Source organism: Bos grunniens, chromosome 2 (genome assembly GCF_055505025.1).
Source record: "Bos grunniens cultivar Pamir isolate PY7600 chromosome 2, Bosgru_T2T1.0, whole genome shotgun sequence".
Lineage (NCBI taxonomy): Eukaryota > Metazoa > Chordata > Mammalia > Artiodactyla > Bovidae > Bos > Bos grunniens.
In genome coordinates, this window is record NC_141166.1 from 102,746,820 (window position 1) to 102,766,056 (window position 19,237).

At 35.9% G+C, this 19,237-nt stretch overlaps 1 protein-coding gene across 1 annotated transcript in view; it reads right to left on the reverse strand.

The window, feature by feature from the left end:
• IFIH1 (interferon induced with helicase C domain 1) overlaps positions 1 to 19,237 on the reverse strand; it is a 55,614-nt gene that overhangs the window by 35,108 nt on the left and 1,269 nt on the right. The window contains exons 2-3 of the mRNA XM_086369938.1: positions 13,128 to 13,296; positions 7,928 to 8,068 (exon numbers count right to left, since the gene is read on the reverse strand). Of these exons, the coding sequence (XP_086226064.1) occupies positions 7,928 to 8,068; positions 13,128 to 13,296 (310 nt within the window). The remainder of the gene's footprint in view (positions 1 to 7,927; positions 8,069 to 13,127; positions 13,297 to 19,237) is intronic.

The window sequence follows — 19,237 nt, forward strand, 5'->3', positions numbered from 1 at the left end:
ATGACTTTTATTTTCAGCTCTATGTATATGGATTTGTGCGTGCGTGTGTGCGCGCACACACACACGCTTACATTTTGGTCTGTCAGATTCTGCTCTCTGTGCCAGGGAACATGTGTTCCCGCAGAATGGAGAGAAGCCACCTCCACCCACCTTGCATATTCTCTCCTGGATCCAAGCTTCTAGGAAATGAGTTCCCCAAAGGAAAAAAAAAAAAAATCTCCTAGAGCCACAGGCCCACATGGCTATCCACCGAGCGCCTCTGCTCCTGTTTATAGAATTCACTCTGCTGAAGTGTTTCAGCCAGAATTAAATTAGAATTGTGTATATTGATGTTGGCTTAAATTGTGTCATCTATGCCCTTTAGCCTTTGGACTTGAGTCTTAAAGAGAAAGACAGTGATTCAAGTACAGGGTTGTAGGGATAGTCATACCCACTAGAGTGACCCATTCATTCACTGCTTGTCAGTAACAGGTAAAAAGTCTGAGAGCAGAGTCCGTTATGAGTGATAAGCATGATGACCACATGGGAAGTAAGTCTTGGCAATGCAGAGTGTAGGAATACATGCAAGATAGATGGGCAGTGGAAACCTCTTTGGTTGGTAGGTACCCTTCAGGAAAAGCTATTCAAGTTATGTGGATCTGAGGAAAGTATGGAGAGAGGTGCATTTAAAGGTATCCTGGTAGGGACTTTCCTGGAGGTCCAGTGGTTAAGATGTTGCCTTCTAATGCAGAGGGTGAGGGTTTGATCCCTGGTTGGGGAGCTAAGATTCCACCTACCTCGTGGCCAAAAAAACCAAAAACATAAAACATAAGCAATATTGTAAAAAATTCAATAAAGACTTTAAAGATGGTCCACATCAAAAAATAAATTCTTTAAAACGATAAATAAAGGCAAATCCTGGTAAATATTCAGTAGTAGCTTTCGGGGAGGAAAAAAAGAAAGTGATAATTTAAAAGTGTTTGCCACATTGACTTGATGGCTTGATTTGTAAGTTCTATTTGATCTAATTTAATAAGACAAAGATCTAGTTCAAAAATAAAATAAAAGTGCTTGCCAACATTGACGGTGTTCATATTCCCCACCATGACTGATTTCAAGCTACCAGCATGATGTCACCCAGTGGAGCTGGGAAGAGATTTACACGCTGGGCTCCTGCAAGCCAGAAGGAACCCGTTCCAGCATCCTGATGGATAAATCTCTGTAATGAAACACTCTCCTACAAACACCATCTGAAATCATCACACATGGTTTGGGCTAATAGTCCATAATTGTCTAAATGATAAACATGTAAGAGGGTTTTTTTGTTTTTTGTTTTTTGCCTCAGGACAAGTCTTTGTAAAAATCATAGTAAAAGAAACCTGCTAACTTTCATTGATCCTAGAAATCTTACCTCCCACCGGCTCCTTCATAAATGCTCCTCTGGAATCCAACTGTTTTCCTACCCACATTTTTCACAGTATTTTGCTATGTTTATTATTAATACAACTGGATTTTCCTCTGTTTAATATGTGGGAGCATGCTCAGCCACTCGGTCGTGGCCAACTGTCTGCGACCCCATGGACTGTATTACCCACTGGACTCCTCTGCCCATGTGTTAATTATACCTGGATAAATTTTTATAAACTTTATTTTTTAGCAGCCTTAGGTTTCTAGCAAAATTGAGTAGAAGGTAGAGAGATTATGTATAACCTCCTCCATTATGAATACCCCCTAAAGCACATTTTGAACCTTCTTTATACCTGCACTTTTGCTTATGCTATCCATACAACGGAAAGTGTTGGCTGCCACTTCTGTTTACAAACCCAACACAGGACCTTCAAAGTGCAGATGAACTGCCTTCCAATCCTCCTCTGTGGTAAGTCTTCCCAGGCTTCTCTAATGTATTCTCTTTTCCTAGAGACAGATTACTGTCTGTGTTTAGGGGCACAAAACTTGTTTTCTTGAACTGGATTATAAACTCTCTGAGGGTGAGGACAGTACCCTAGCACTTGGCCAGAACTTATTCTCAGCTTCTAGTCCTATTCAAATAGAGAAGATAATGTCTAATGCTCAAATTAAAATCACATTTGTTGAAACTCTGCTGAAAAAACTTTAAGCTTGTAGCCATATAAAAATCATGAAAATAAATCCAACTCATTTTAGCTGCACAGCAGAGAGGTTTTTTCCCCATCAAAATACTGATATTCTCACTCCTGAGATATGAACAGTAATCCTCCTAGAATTATTATGCAATTGGGGGTCGTATAACTAACCTAGATGTCTCTCGGTGGGTTTCAAACAAAATACAATCCTAGATTTTCTTTTAACAAACACAAAACAGCAGTTGTAACAAACTCTCTCTCTCTTTCTCAAGTCAAAATAATATTTGCCTCTTGGATTTCTGTACTAGTATTTCTAGTTCCCAATAATTAATATAACTAAATTTAGAAGTGATAGAGATGTAAAGGAGAGCTATCTAAATTCAAAGCAATCCCATAATAGTATGGGTGATCTCTCACAGTATTACTGAAGACTGCTGTATCAATTATCTTTCCCACTAAGCTCTCAAGTGCTATGTGGTACGTATTTCTAGAGATTCTAAAAATCTCGAAATTTCTAGAGGTTAGTACTAAAGAACATTATTCTGGTCTGCAAGTGCAAGGATAAATTTTGTGGCATTTTTACAGAGATTACTATAGACCAAGTCTAAGATTGGACTTTGGTCTATAAAAAGGCAAAACAAAACAACAACAAAAAGAATGCTCTAACAGATTGGGCCAGAAAGAAGGAGGCTGTTTTATAAAGGTCAATTTTTAAACCCCTCCTACAGAACATGATCTATGCAAAATATATCCACAATATATTCCAAAGCATAATGTCACCGGATAAACCTAAGGAGTGGAACATATGGGGGAATATGAAAAAGAAGGTATTAAAGTCTGAAAACAAGCAGGTTGGTAAGCTCATTAGCTGGGGTGGAATTTTAAAATCTTCACGTGAACGAATATATAAATCAAAATATACACATGCACTCACAGTCATGCGCACTGTGTATTCACACATGGCACACTCATCCTGTTACATTATAATCGTCCACCCGGGAACAGTGACATTCTACTCTCTTTATAAATGTCAAAGCGCCCTCTGCTGTCCAATCTGTGGAATTTGCATTTTCTAGTTTAGTAACAGGGAAATCTAGCGAAGAATGGTAAAAGAAGTTTGGGGGATTATCTGCGGAACTCTGCGTAAATGTAAGTTCATCCCAAACACAATAAATTTTATTATTTAGTTTTAAATCTCATTTGCTTTGTTTTTATCTAATTACAGGGCACTAATTTATAAAATAGTGTATTAAAAAAGTCAACTTTTAAATAAGTAAAATAACCACTTATTTGTTTTAACAAAGTTAACAGTAGAAATTAAAAATGATTGCATAAGCAATTTTACCATAAGCCTATAAACTTAACATATACCAGATAACTGTATATTTTCTATAGTTAAATTATTTTTAATCGAAGAGAATGAATGTGGGCTTTGTGTCCCTCTGATATTTTCTAGGGACATGTGATCCAGAGAAACATCAAAGTTTCCCAATAGTTTCTTGTTAGAAAATGACCAGTGACTAAAGAAAGCAGAACTATTACATCCAGCATGAAATTCTATGAATAGTCTGAAAACTATTCAAATATCCTTTAGAAATTATTGTATTAGTGTGGGAAAAAACAGATTATTGCATTAGTGTGGGTCTATCTTAATTATTAACCACTTTTTAAAGGGAAGCAGTTGAAAGGAGAAAGGAAGAAGAAATGCCAACCCCTGATGCGGAGGCATAACAAAACTGACTGTCCAGGACTGCCCACTCGGGAATTCTGATCTATCACCCCCAGGTTGAAGGAGAGCTGTGATTAAAATTAGTTTCACGGTGGGCCACTGTTACTAACGCTAGTGTCTTACCTGACAGGAGTGTTAAGGAGTACAAAAGGTTAAAAACAATATATAAAGAATCTTTGCCTGAAAACTATAAATATTTATCATTTGTATCCACAAAGACTATTGGGCACTGAAAAAAAAATACTTTAGAAATTGATTTGGAAACAAAACTTAGAGAAGTCTAATTTAAAATTAGAAATAATTCAAGCCACATTTTTTCTTTTTGCATATGAAATCTCATATTTATAGAATGTGTGTGGCTTAAGTAATAAGTTTCTTTCAATGCTACCTTGGTAACTGTACTTGGAATCTTAACCTGATGTACTGAAATTCAAGCTAAAGATTATACATTATCAATATCAGTAAGATGCGCAAAATTATGTAAATTAGTATTATTGAATATTTTCAATATTGAATACTTTCATATTTATCCTGATTGTTAAGTTTGCCAAAGAATAACAATGTAGGCAAAATCCTTCTACAGTTAATCTTGCAACAAAAACTTCTGTCAAAAGAATTCCAATAACTTCTTTGGGGGTAATGATTCTTAATGTAAAAGTCATTTACATCAGTAATTCTTAGTTCTGAAGAACAACAACAAAAGAAGCAAATAACTGGGAGGATCTACATCTACCAAAAGCAGTGTCAAGGCCTGAAGCACAAGGCATTACACTTTCGTAGATCGGTTGCCAGAATGGATTGGATGAACCTGTTCGCAAGTCCACACGAGAAGTTCAGACAGCACAAGAACCTCACAGCCTAGTAGCTGTTGAAGTCTTGAACAGGATGGAGTCCTCAGATTATGGTACGGTTTGTTGTACATGTCCTCAGACTAGCACACGTCTTAACAGCCTGTACTTTTCTTCCACAGCACTTTGTGCAGTGACAGAGTGACTACTGCTTGGCTGACATGCCCATCATGGAAAGCTCCACTGGGGCAGAAGCCTCTTCTATTTTGTTCCATCACAATATTTACATGCTGAACTGAACAGTGCATGCCTGGCACACAATAGGAGTTTAATAAAGATTTGTTAAAAGGAAGAAGTGAAAGAAAGGGACGGAGGGGACCCCAAGAAGGAAAACAAACCCTTTCCTGTCCCTCAAGACCATTATTGTAAAATCCAGATTTTTTCACATGATGCAAATTTATGTTTTATATTAAATAGTAAGAAAACAGATTTTTTTTTTTTAAGGCTGCACCATGCATGGCTGTGGAATCCTTGTTCCCTGACTAGGGATTGAACTCAAGCCCTGCTGAAGTGGACTCTTGGAGTCCTAACCACTGGATCATCAGGGAAGTCCCAGAAAACAGATTAAAGAAAAAAAAAGTTTTGCATTTAATTTTGTCCTTGCTGAGACTCTGAATGTTCCACAGATACTGCAGGCTGACAAGATGCATTAGGCTGGCAAGTTTGATGAAAACCCTTCATTTGAGATGAAGATTGACTATCAGCCTCAGTCCTGGGTTTAATTCTTTCTAGTGTGAATTTAGAAAATAGCCAGTAACCCACAGAGATGTCAGGTAGCCTAACAAGGAAGTTTATTAAAACATGAAAAATCCACATTCAGGTAGTAATTTTGGCATTCCTATACAACCATGATTTCTGAAAGAAAGCACAGCTGCTGAAATGAAAAAAAAAAAAAAAGAAAGATTCTCTAGAATTCAGGTTTGCTATTCTGTACATTAAATTGTGGTCCAAGACCAGCTGTAGCAGCATCACCTGGGAACAAGTGAATAGGACAGAATCTCAGGCTCCTCACAGAACCTATGAATCAATGTCTGCATTTCAATAAGACCCCTCCTCCAGGTGACTAATAAGCACATTAATGCTTCAGAATATCCCACTAAAAAAACCCAACATCTTAAATAAACAAGGCTAAATTGCAGGCAAGCTATAAAAGACCTTGGTACTATTTATGACAAAGGATTGTTACCCTATATATTTAGCTAATTCACCTAAACCAGCAAGAAGAATATAAATGCCCTAAAAGAAAAATAGGTAATAAGCAACAACAACAAAAAGAATGAACTGGTAAATATGTTTTTCATTGGAAATTAAAAACTCAAATTCAGGTAGTAACATAGCAAATTGGTTAAGTTTAAAAACAGCATTGCCCACTCATGTACAAGAGCCTTCAGGACAGTAAGTATTCCCCTATATTGTTTGGTACAATTTCCTGGAGTAAAATATGGCATTAAATATCAAGTGCCTTGAAACTGTAGAAATCATTTGAAATCAGAAATTTCAATTAGGTAGTATGTCTTTAAGAATTAAACTGGGTGGGGAGACAGATGAATTGAGAGCTTGGGGTTAGCAGACACAAATTATTACATAGAGAATGGATGAACAAGGCCCCACTGTACAGCACAAAGAAATATAGTCACTACCCTGTAATAAACAAACCATAGGGAAAGAATATGAAAAAGAATATATATATATATAACTGAATTACTTTGCTGTAAGCAGATACTGAGACAACACTGTAAATCAATTATACTTCAATACAGTAAATTTTAAAAAATAAAACATAAATTTAAAAAGAATTAAACTGAGATATAAATACAAAAAGACTTAGTGCAGCATTACTCATGATGTAGAAATTTGGAAACATCCTAAATATTCAAAAGGTGGTTAATTAACTAAAAAGCATCCAACAGATGGAATTGTTATTCAATTGTTAAAAATCGTGCTGTAGAAGAATATTTAATAAATACAGGAGAAATGCCATTGTATATAGACATCCAGGTATGTAAAAAAATGAGAAGAACAAATACCCAAATATGAAGAGTAATGTATTTTATTGGGAAAGGGGGAGTGGTTTTTTCCTTTGTTTTCTGTTTTCCAAATTTCCTACAACGCAGCTATATTACTTTTTCTGAGGTGAAAACAGTGTATTTTGCGGTAGTGTGATAGAGTCAGCTTATACGGGCCCACAGGAACAACTGTTAAATTTTCTCGAATTTTGTGGAATTTTATTAATGTTAAGCACAAGCATCTTTACAAATTAAATGATATGGACTTACTAACTAAATTATATTAAACCAAAGGTAATGAATACGTAAAACTCTTCATTTTCTAATCATTTTTGTAGATTTTACAATCATCAGTGAAGCTGAGGCTATTTAAGTCTATCGTCTCCATGTAATAAATGGCAAATAATGCACTGCACATCTATTCCCAACTCAGTGTTCAGTGACATTATGTGGACGCTTGAAAATAGCCGTGGTAAAAGTATTTACACCATGAAGATGGCATATCCTAAACATCAAGGCTTTTTCTTTTCCCTATAGGGCCACTTGGTAAGCATTTACTAGTACACCACAGACTTCCAGCAACTATTTCTAGTGAAAAATGAACATGGCCATTTGGGGTGGCAGAGGGGAAGGACAGAAGGCTTCTCCTATTACGAGAAAACAAGGGAGGGGAAATGGTTAAATTTGTTTCATTCTTCCAAGCCTGTTTCATATCAAAAGAGGTGGATATGGTGGTATCTAGTACCCACACCAATTAGTTACTGAAATTCAAGCAAACTCCTGTTTAGCACCCATTCATCTTCCTTTCTACAACCTTGGTTTTGGTTTCTACAGTCCGGCCTAACCTTTCTGTGACACCCTAATCTGTAAAAAAGGGAAAAGGTAATACCTTCATTTAATTCTCGGAACTTTGGATGAGTCAAACTAATTCATGTGTTTGAAAGTACTTTGAAAATCATGGGATGCACTTATGATACTTATCATATGACAAGAACCATGGACATGTTTATAAAATAAAATTAGAACTGAGTGTGTTCATATTTATAACATATTAATATTGCATTAGCTTTAAAAGATTTTTAGCCACAAAGAGCAATAATTTTCATTTAATATCCTCCAGAAATATTATCTGAATACAAATACAAAACCCCAAAGCCCAAATTTCCTCCCTCTGTTTAATAGATCCTAATGTTATCAATGCAACAATTGATTTTTCCGGAAATAGTTAATTAGTGCAGTAAAGTATGTGTGTGCGCCAAGTACCTGAAACTATAGAAGAATCTGCAAAAGACGATTCCAATGAACTATTCTCTATGTCCAAGACCTCCAGATTTGGCTGATCCGTGGCTAAAAGGAGTGGCTCTTTGACTTCGAGACCATCTTCTTGTGATAAATTCTCAGACTCTGTGAACAAAAGTATCAGAAAGTAAGCAATAGTGCCATGCAAGCTTTTATACAGTATACGTAACTGTCATTGGTGTTTTGAAAACAAATAAGGGTTCCTAATAGAGATTAACCTGAATATACTTACATACTTTGAAATTCTAAACAGAATGCAGATTGCAATGAAATGCAAGGTTTTATACAATATAAAGAGCTGCTATTTTTATTTTGAAAACCAAGTGGGGTCTCTAGTAGAGATATGCCTAAATACACTTCAGTGGTTTGACATTTTGAAAGGTTTGGAACATGTTTTTACATTCTGACACAGTATTTTTATTTTTAATATGAACACAGTGAGTAATTCTTTTGTGATGACTAAATTTTATCTAAAAAGCCAATATAATATTAAGTATTATGCTAATCGTAAGTGTGATGATTTCCTATCTGACCATCACCTTTAGGAAGTAAGCCACTTATTTCAGTGATACAAAGTCACACATAAGACTGCATTAGTGAAAATGCAAATTTGGTGGTAGTTTTTCTTTAACTTGTGATCTTGCCATTTTTTTCTCTCGCTGTGCATTCTACATGAGATGTACATATGCTTTAATGTCAGCCTACATTCATGTATTTTGAATTTCTGGAGATTTTTTAGAAATTTAATAAAATATTCTGATCATTCTTTTCTCTTTCCCTCTATTTCTTTCATCTGGCCTTTTTTCCCTTCAACCGACAAGCACTGAGTGTTTTCTTAAATCCTTTTGTGGGTTACGAAGAAAAACAAGAGTTTTGCCCTTCTGAAGTACAATCTGTCAGAGACTGATGCTATAAAGAAAATTTCCTAAAGTATCATTTTTGATTAACCTATCTTAAAGAATAAGGAGAAAATACATGCTGTGTATGGAGAATTTCCTGAAGACAACTGTTCTGACTTTGGAGTTTGTCTTTAGACAAGATGATTTGATAATATTCATAGGTATATATTAGGCATATTTGGGGTTTATAATAATAATAGGCAATTTATTTTGTGCTTTACTAATGTTAAATCATTTAATCCTAAAAATAATCCCGATGATAAGTAATATTATTATCCCCATTTCACAGAGGAGTAATTTGAGGCATAGGATGGGCAGGTACCTGGTGAAAGTCACACATCCAGAGACATGAAGGAGCCAGGATTCAGTAAGTGTCAGGCTCCAGAGCCCAGTCTCCTGTATTAATCGGTGCAGGCCAGCTTGACAAAGCACCGTAGACCGAGTGGCTAAAGTAAAAAAAAGGTATTTTATCATATTTCTAGAAATTTGAAGTCTATGGTCAATGTGCCAGCATTTGGTCTCTGATGAGAGTTTATTTCTGAGATTGCTGAGTGTGACCTCTTCACAGTGTCCTCACATGGACAGAGACCTCATTTTTATTCTTCTTCTAAGGCCTTGGGCCCACCAGACTGGGGCCTGCTCTGATGATCTCATTTAACCTTGATTACCTCCTAAAGACACACCTCCAGGTACAGTCACAGAGGTGGTTGGGGCTTCAACCTCTGAATTCATGGGTTGAGGAGGGCACAATTCTGCCCACAGCAGCTCCTACCACGTGAATAATCACAGCTAACTTTGTTCTGGGCATGATTATGTACAGATCAGCAAACAATATTTAAATCCTGAACCCCTGATTGGATTTTCTGAGGACAGGAGAAGTGAGCCCTACTTGTTTGGAATGAGTTTGTCGGGAGTACCCTGACTGCTGGTAGGGGTAGTGAGAATGTAAGAATACTGAATCCCAGATGGAGATTGTAACCTCTATCCAACTTTTGAAAGAAGCATAGAGGACTTCCCTGGTTAAGTGGTTAAGAACCCGCCTGCTAATGCAGGGGACATGGATTTGATCTCTGGGTCAGAAAGATCCCCTGGAGAAGGAACTGGCAGCTCACTCCAGTATTCTTGCCTGGAAAACCCAATGGAAAGAGGAGCCTGGCAAGCTACAGTCCATGAGGTCAAAAAGAGTCAGACACATAGCGACTGAGCAAGAGCCAGGAAGATTCCATGTGCTTCTGGGCAATCAAGCCTGCATACTGCAACTACTGAGCCCAGGAGCCCTGGAGCCCGTGCTCTGCAACAAAAGAAGCCACTGCAATGAGAAGCCCCCACTGTATGCAACTAGAGAAAGTCCAGGCACAGAAACAAAGACCCAGTGCAGCCAAAAATAAATTAATTAATTTAAAAACTTAAAAAAAAAAGAGGCTCGGAAACCCTAATCCTGCTCCCTGCCTTTTAAGAGCCCACATATCTAGGGCAACATCTATCATCATCCACTTTGGTTGAAAGAAGGAAAGCCCCAAATTTAAGAGGATCCTGTCAGGACACCAGGGAGGGTGAAAAGAATGAAAGACAATTAATTAGTGCCATGTTTTTTTTCTTTTCAGAAGGGTCTTTATTCTTTTTATAAAGTGCTTGACCTTCGTCAGCCAATGTAAGTCCACAGGCAGGAGGAATTTGGATAAACTAGTGCCTAAGCCATTCTGAAATAGACACTTAAAGACAGTCACAGTCATGGCATATAATAAGGAAAGTAAAGAGGAGGTTTTGTGAATATTAGGTAGATGTATGTGATAGGTGCGTTATTACACAGCTATTACACATGTATTCTTCACCTAGGATTGCTATTGTTCAAAGAATTAGAATTTGAAAAATCGAATTAGACTTCTAAAAAGGCACCAAAATATCTTAGAAAGAAATATGTTGTATATAACTTGTTGCTCTGCCCCAACAACCACCCCCACAAAAAAAGAAAGCAATGCAGCCAGACATATTGTCTGTGTCATGAGAGTTGGAAGATACTTTTGAGCCAATCTTCTAGCCTTTTTCCTAAACTAGTACACAGCTGTAAGATGGGTAGTTACCCTCTACTTTAGAGGATGGATGTAACAAGGTCTTTTGTGATCTGCAAGGCTGCTCTTTCAAATATCCCTTGATATATGGAGACCAAAATTTCCCAGGAAACAAAAAAATCAAGACTGTAGCCATTTCAGAGTTCAAGTCTAGAATGTTGTTGTGGATGGAAATGGTCCCATGTGGTCTTGAAAGGGAACTCATCATAAGGTGTGATCTGCACTGGAGTCTGGCTTATCCTGGAGGGATAAGGGAGACACTGGCCCCATCATTGTTTGTAAATTTGACCTGAAGTTCCTTTAGAAGTAGCAGATTGGCATTAGAGTTATGCTATAGAAATAACAGCTGAGCCATAATAAATAAATGCAAAAAAACCCAAACAACTATAATCTTGATATTGCAAGCAAGTAGTATCATTTAGCTCCCTCCAGAGTACTAAAGCAAAATCAAGATGCTTCCTATTGAGAGGGAATTTTCCTTATACAATTAAACTTTGCTGTGGAAATAGAAAAAAATGACAGCAGGAACCGAGGAAACTGCTAGTGGACAAATCATGGAATTACTCCTGGCTTTTGAAAACTGGATTGACCATCTTTGGCTGAATGAATCCCCTCAAATCCCTAAATGATTTCAGAGACAAGGGGGAGCCTCTTGAGCTTTTCACTTTGTGGCCATTTCAAACTTATGACACCACACAGCATTTGTTTTGGGGTGAAACAAAAAGACCTTCCACAAACATGGAAGGCACTCTACTTCCCATGGTTCACTTACACACAAGTTTATTAACATCAATTTTGTAATTCTTTAGGGCTTTTTAATATCACATAGTAAAAATATTTGTCTATATATACACATAAATATGTAAACACTATTATATATATATACACACTATACATATATATATACACACGATATATATGTTCATATATATCGTGTGTATTTCTAACTACTGAGCAAAATTAAGCTACTTCATAAATAATACAACATAAAATCATAATATACTCTTTGGTCTAATGATTTGGTAATTATCTGTTTTTTCTTTTGTATATGCTATGCTATGCTAAGTCACTTCAGTCGTGTCCGACTCTGTGTGACCCCATAGACGGCAGCCACCAGGCTCCCCCGTCCCTGGGATTCTCCAGGCAAGAACACTGGAGTGGGTTGCCATTTCCTTCTCCAGTGCATGAAAGTGAAAAGTGAAAGCAAAGTCGCTCAGTCGTGTCCGACTCTTAGCGACCCCATGGACTGTAGCCTACCAGGCTCCTCCATCCATGGGATTTTCCAGGCAAGAGTACTGGAGTGGGGTGCCACATCTTTTGTATAAGTAACTTAGAAAACTGTTTCTTATTCCATTATAAAGTATGATTTATGGAAACAGGGACTGCGTATGTCTCATTTAAGTCCATATCCCCAGCACCTGGAACAGTATCTGGTATATTGTTGGTACTCGTTACACGTTGATTGAATGCCTGACTGAATAAAAGAAGTAAAGTAAGCTTGAAATGATTACACTCCATTTAAATTATATATAATTGTATATAAATTATAACAACTATATATTGGTAACCATTCATTGCCAATTAAATTTTAATTTGTCTTTCATTTGTTACTTCTTTAAAACATAGGATACATACTCTGTAAAGAAAAATAAGGTGGCAGTTAATACTATATTTACAAATAACATATGTGAAAGAGCTATGCTATTTGTATTATTATAATTGAACACTTTGAAAAACTCAAAGAAAATAATATTGTGATACATTAGCAATTATAGACTTTTTATCAAATGTTTAATAAATTCCTCAAAGTATTATATAAATGTCCTGAAGACTTTGTAGCATAATTGTAATAACCACTAAAATATTTTCTTCCAATTTATTTGTCTAAGCAATGTTAAAATGATCTTGATAAAAATCTCAGACAATCCCTTTGTTTTCAAAATAAGATGGAAAATGGAAAACATGTTGGATGAGGAGTCAGTGGCCAATATTCTAGCCCAGCTTGTTGAGTGTTATGGTCTTTGGGAGGTTCATCTTTTCCCAGGCAGCAATTTCTTCATTTTTAAGGAGAAGAAAACAGATCTGAAATTCAGATTCTAAACATCCTTTTCTTTGGGCACCATATCTATAGGCTTCATTAAACTCTCAATCACTAGGCAAAACACACAAAGCTGTCCTTTGCAGAATGAGCAATACCTGTACTGCCTTCACAGCAATCGGTGCCTGTGAACTCCCGGGCAAGCGCATCGTTTCCCGTCTGCCTCAGAATAGTCAGAAATGTAGAAAACCAGTTTTCTTTCTGCACAATCCTTTTCAGTAGCTCTCTTACCCCTGCTTCATTTCCATTATTTTCTGCAGCAGAAACCTGTTTTAAGAGAAAAGTAGAATTAAAGAAGTCAAACATCTTAATGAATAAATTTAAACAGAAACTAGCCTTTAGAAAAATTGAACCGTATGTATAAAGGTTCATATTAAAAGAAAACATCATTAAAGAAAAAATCAATGCCACTTGCAGAAATTCTGGATTCTAGAGGGAGGAGATTCGCTGGGCCAATCCCCTTTTAAATGTCCACCCTTTTTTAAAGCTTTTGAGATATTCAAACCTGACAGAGGAAACAAATGTTTTACCTCTATCATTCTGAATAAGGGGTGCAAAAGAAGGTGTCTTTAATCTCTACCTACATTATGTCTATTTGCATCAATTTCCTTTTGTGTATATAGGGTTTGCTATTTCTTTTCAACTCATGGAGTCTATAAATAGGAAATCAAACATTTGTAATCCAACCTCTCTTTCTTGACTCTTACCATTATGGAGTAAGTAAGTACTATCACAGCTTTTATATTCTTTAATATTTGTGCTATTTATCATTACTATATATATATTTTTTTAAATTTGTGTTTACTTAATACTATAAGAAATGTATTTCTATATATCTTTTTTATAAATAGGGAAGAATTATTTGTATATTCATTCATTCCTATCTTAAGCCTTCATTTAATTTCTTTTATAGATTAATCTAGCAAATCTTTTAAAATGTGAATCATTTGTGTAATCATTATTACAATGAACCACCCCCAACTCTTAATATAGAGCCAAACATTTGGAGAAATGATCACATTTAGACCAGAAAGAAATTAGGCAGAACACAATCAGCTAGCTATGCCGTTAGGCAAACCACTTCACCTCTCCAGACTTCAGTTTCTATATGTGTAAAATTAAGCAACGGAAATGAAATTTCAGGGTTTGTCTGTCCTAGTTACAGGTTAGAATCGCCTGAGAACTTTAGAAAATACTGATGTCTGAGATCTGCCCCCAGAGATTCTCATTTGTCCATGTTGGGAAACCAGAAATTTTTTTCAAAAGCCATCTCTTGATTCCAGCCAGCAGATTAGGTACGAAATACTGACTTAAATACTCTCAAAGGTCCTTCTCAACATTTGTCCATCTTCTAGTATAATATCGACCTTTTCACTAGATTATTTCCTACAAATTTGCATATCTTCTAGTCCTATAAACATTTCCATAATCATCTAATATCAGGAATTTGCATTTTTGGAACAATGCTCGGTATAAATTCAGTGTTAATTATTATTATGGATAATTGGGAAAATCATCTATCCTTATAAATGTTTCACCAGCAGGCACTACTTAGAACAAGATTATACTGCATATTCTACCCAATGGATATGTTCATTTCATTAGCTAATAGTTAATTATAAAGGTTTTGCATATATCAACCCAACAACTCTGAAGAAGATACTGACATTAACCCATTTTACAGATCAGAAATCCAGGGCTCAGAGAAGTCCAATTACCTCCCTAACGCCATAATGCTAGTAAATGGCAGAGGTAGAATCTGATCCCAGGCAATTGGCTTCAGAAGTTGAATGCTGCCTTCCTGAACTCTATAGCTGGTAATTGCCTCTCATTTTAAGTTCATTTTTTGACAAGAAGTGGTTAAAATGACAATAAAGTTTAGGCAATTTCTCCCTCACAGCATTTCTAAGCAGATTCTCGCTCATTTCCTATTTTTCTCTAATTTCATTAACTTTCTAATGGAAATTCTTTGCCTTCTCTGGTGTTTGTAACATTTTTATTATTATCTACTACTTTAAGCAGTAGTCACTAAAGATCCTGAATGAGACTGGTTTGAGCACCTTCTTTTAACTCAACTATTTCCATTTTTAATTATTTCAGCCTTTAATCAGCTTTGAACTCATTCCACAGAAGTAATCAGGAAGCATTTTTCTAAAACGAACAAGGGAAGCACTGTAATAAATACTTATATTTTAAAAAGCTAATATATTATATCCACTAAATTTTCTTTGACTATTAATTAGTTATTTCTTTGAGTATACAATGATTTGCATTTGTCAAGCTTGCTTTGTCCTTACTCAGTTCAGGAATTTGAGAAATATTTTGCCACTATTTCCTACAAGTATTTTTATTATTTGAATGTGGAACTACATATAATATCTGTGCAAGTTTAGCAGCATCATCAAGGTTCTGAATTTTTAAGAAATCTTCCTAGTTTGGATTCTAGAAAGTATATCAATTTCCTTTAAAGCAACCATAAATTTTTAAAAATTAATCTGTTCTCTTAAAACATAGGAAAAATATAAGATCCCAGTACATACACTTGATTATTAAAATTCTTGGGAAGTGAATATTTAGACTTGAGACGGAAACAGGACAATGGTTCCCACTCACATTTCTTCCCCATTTAATGTATTCTCTTAACTACAAAGTTAAAAATGTCTATGGATACATTATTAACTAATAAATGGAGTGTAAAATAAATATGAATTTGTGGGTAATACAGTTCAGTGATTTCATATTCTGAATTCTTTGATCTAGTTTTTTCTACCATACATTAATAGAGAAACCAGTGATATTTCTTTTAAACAGTGGATAGCCAACACAGTTGTAAAGTTCAATAAAAATGGTTTTTCTCCCTCAGAATAACCTCAGATATCTATTTAAAAGTAATGGTGACTTTTTAACATAGCAGAACTACCCTCAGTACCAGTAAATCAGGAAGGAAACTCACATTACAAACAAAGAATTTTAAAGAACAAGTTCTCTCCAAAAGTTAATGTCTTTCTGAATGATAGGCATTGTCACACAGACATAACTAATTTCTTATTAGTACTTTTTATTGCTAACTAATACAATTATGTAAAGTTTAAAAATAAAATAAAATTAAAAAAAATCTTATCCATCTTAATTTAGGTGGCAATACAATGAGCTGGAAGGAGACTGACCCCAATACTCAATGTAAATAGAACTGGGGGGTTTCTAGCAGAACTGGTGATGCTATCTCTGATTCTTTGTATAAATGAAAGGTATATAAAGTCTTCCAGGACTGTAGATATTTAATGCTTTGAACTGGACGGGGCTGAAATATGCAGCTTACCTAAGCTGTTAAGACACTATGGAAATGTTTATATGATCCAGAGTTCATGGATGTCTAAGTCATGGATGTACTAAGATGTCACTTAGCAGCCTAAACAGAAGCAGGTCAGTACAGGGGCACTCCCTTACTGTTAGGGATCATTCTATCATAATGTTCTATAAAGTCATTCTTGTATTTATTAATGAGTCTCCAGCATTTACAATAGTGCCTCACATATACTAGACATTTTTTACCTATTTGTTAGAAGAATGAACACGGATCAACACTGCATCATAAACTCCATGAAAGCACAGGCAGTATCTGTATTATTCTCCATTCTTTTCAGCACTAGCTTGGTGTCTGGGGCAACATGCCACTCCATATTTTCAAATGGAATGAATGAATAATTAATCAATTAAACCAATTTCTTTGGGTATCTGCTGGTCACAAAACTAAATCTAGGATCACTTTTAGAAGCACTTGTGTGAGAGGGACAGGGATTGGGTGGTGGAGGTGGAAATCCTAAACTAAAATACAGACCAAGTAGAAAATGTCAACTGGAAAACAGGAAAAGAACAAAAATAAAATATTTTGGGAATTCCCTGGTGGTCCAGTGGTTAGGACTCAGACTCTCACTTCTGGGGCCCTGGGTTCAATCCTTGGTTAGCAAATTAAGATTCCACAAGTCATATGGTAAAGCAAAAAAATTAATTAATTATTTTTAAAAGTCCTAATTTCTTAGTTAAATGCTATTTTAAGATGTCAGAAAAGCAAACTTGGAGATCTTATATTCATTATCCAACCATTCCTCCCCCCCTCCCCCCGATGCCTGGCAAAGCAATTCATTACACCAAGCATTTTCATTTTTTATTCTGGACTTCTTGGAAATTAATCCAATCAATTAATACTTATTAAGCACCAATATTATACTTAATTCTAACTAGATCCTGGTTTCATTCTTAGATGAAAAACAGTTTCTTCATCAGCTCACAGTTTAATGCATGGAATTTAGGAGGCAGATCTCAATTTCAACATAAGGCATTTACCTTAGTTCTTGAAACTTTAAATTCACAAGGAAATATAACCAAACAAATAATAGAAGTCATCATCATATGAAAACAGCTCTCTTATTAATAAACCTTTTTCATAAACAATGTTTCTTACTCATGTTCACTAAAACACTGTGAATGAGAGAGGAAATTATTATTATATCCATTTTCATAGTACATTTAGGATCAGGAAACTTAAATAATTTGGCCCAAAGGAATAGAGATGGTAAGAAACAGAGATGTCAAAATCCAGGTCTTGCCATTCCAAACTCCCATGCTTTCCTCACCACACTTTTCTGTAATAAGATAAACATTCCTCAGGAACCCATATCAACATGCTATGGATTCTTCTAAACCTAGTGTTTCCTTCCCATCGTCCGCCATTGCTTCCCTTTGAGACAGATGGTATCTTTAAGAATGATGTGCCAGGATCTCACACAGACACTACTGATCCTTAGAAAGCCTCCATATATTGCTCCTCCATTCTCCCTTATGAGAGAGAAATGGGGTTGCTTTGGCCTTAACTGCTACCAGTACACAAATGTCCTTTTACTGTATATCTTCTTTGTGTCAAATCCCTTGCATTCCTGCTAGCTGCCTCCAAGCTTGCCAGAATCAAGAACTTGGATAAAATCTAGCTGGCGGAAATTCAATCCAGGCAAGACAAAAGTGATGCTGATAGGCAGACGTATTTAGAGTAAATAAGGAGAAGTGCTGTTTCACTGGCAATCGGGACATCATACCCACCAAACATAAACAGCTTTGTGGTGTTACTGGACTCTGTTGCTTCTGGACTTCCTAACAGCTACTGTGGCTGGAAATGCCATCTTCCATCTCCAGCTGGCTTGAAGGCTGCATACTGTCTTCCAAATTAAGATTCTGCCACAGTGATGTACACATTTGTCATATCCAGCTGGACTACTATAATGCGTTCTAGCTGGTTCTCAATACACAAAACTACATAAACCTTACTGACAACAGTGTAAAGTTATTTACTTGTTGGGAAAACCAGTCATCAAAATTAGATACACACTTAGGTCTTTGGACAGGCCCTATGGCTGTCAAGTTGACAAAGGAGCATTAGCTTTAGTCACTAAAGATCAAGTCACATCATAGGCTGATAGGAGTCCTGTGCCCAGAACTTTGTAATGAGGATACAACTGATGAACTAAAAAGAAAGAAAGAAAGAAAATGTCAAAAATCACAGCATGTTAGACTTTGACCCCCCAAAGTGGGTTTATTTGCCTACATGCCTTTCAAAATAAAACTTTCACTGTACACTCTAAGTCAGATTCGAATACGACAGAGTTTCTATATGCCACAGTACTTCCTTATTCACTGAAAAACAATGAACAATAAAACGCTAAGTGTAATCCCCTATAAGAGTCTTCCTGTCAAAATGGCATCTAAAAAATTCATTATTTTTCTATTACAATGGAAAATTACTACCGGCTACATATTTTTTCAATTAATTATCTCCAATTTTTGATTCCCAAAGAATGCTGAAACTTTGATTAAAGAAAAAAAAGTGTGTATGTGTGTGTGTGTGTGTGTGTGTATGTACTATGTAATTTCCCCATTTGGACCAATATTAAATGGCATAGTGCATAATATAGGCCAGAGATTGGAAAACTTTTTGTTTAAAGCCCAGATACTGAATATTTTAGGATTTGTGGGCTATATGACTCTATGTTCAAATGCTCTTAATGCGCAGAAGCAATCACAGCATGTAAATGAATGAGCATAGTTGTTTCCAATAAAACTTTCTTTATGAACTGAAAAATTTCAAATTTAAACATCATTCTTGGCTTTCAGGTTGGTTTAGCATGGGTCATGGTTTGCTGATCCCTGTTCTATGCAA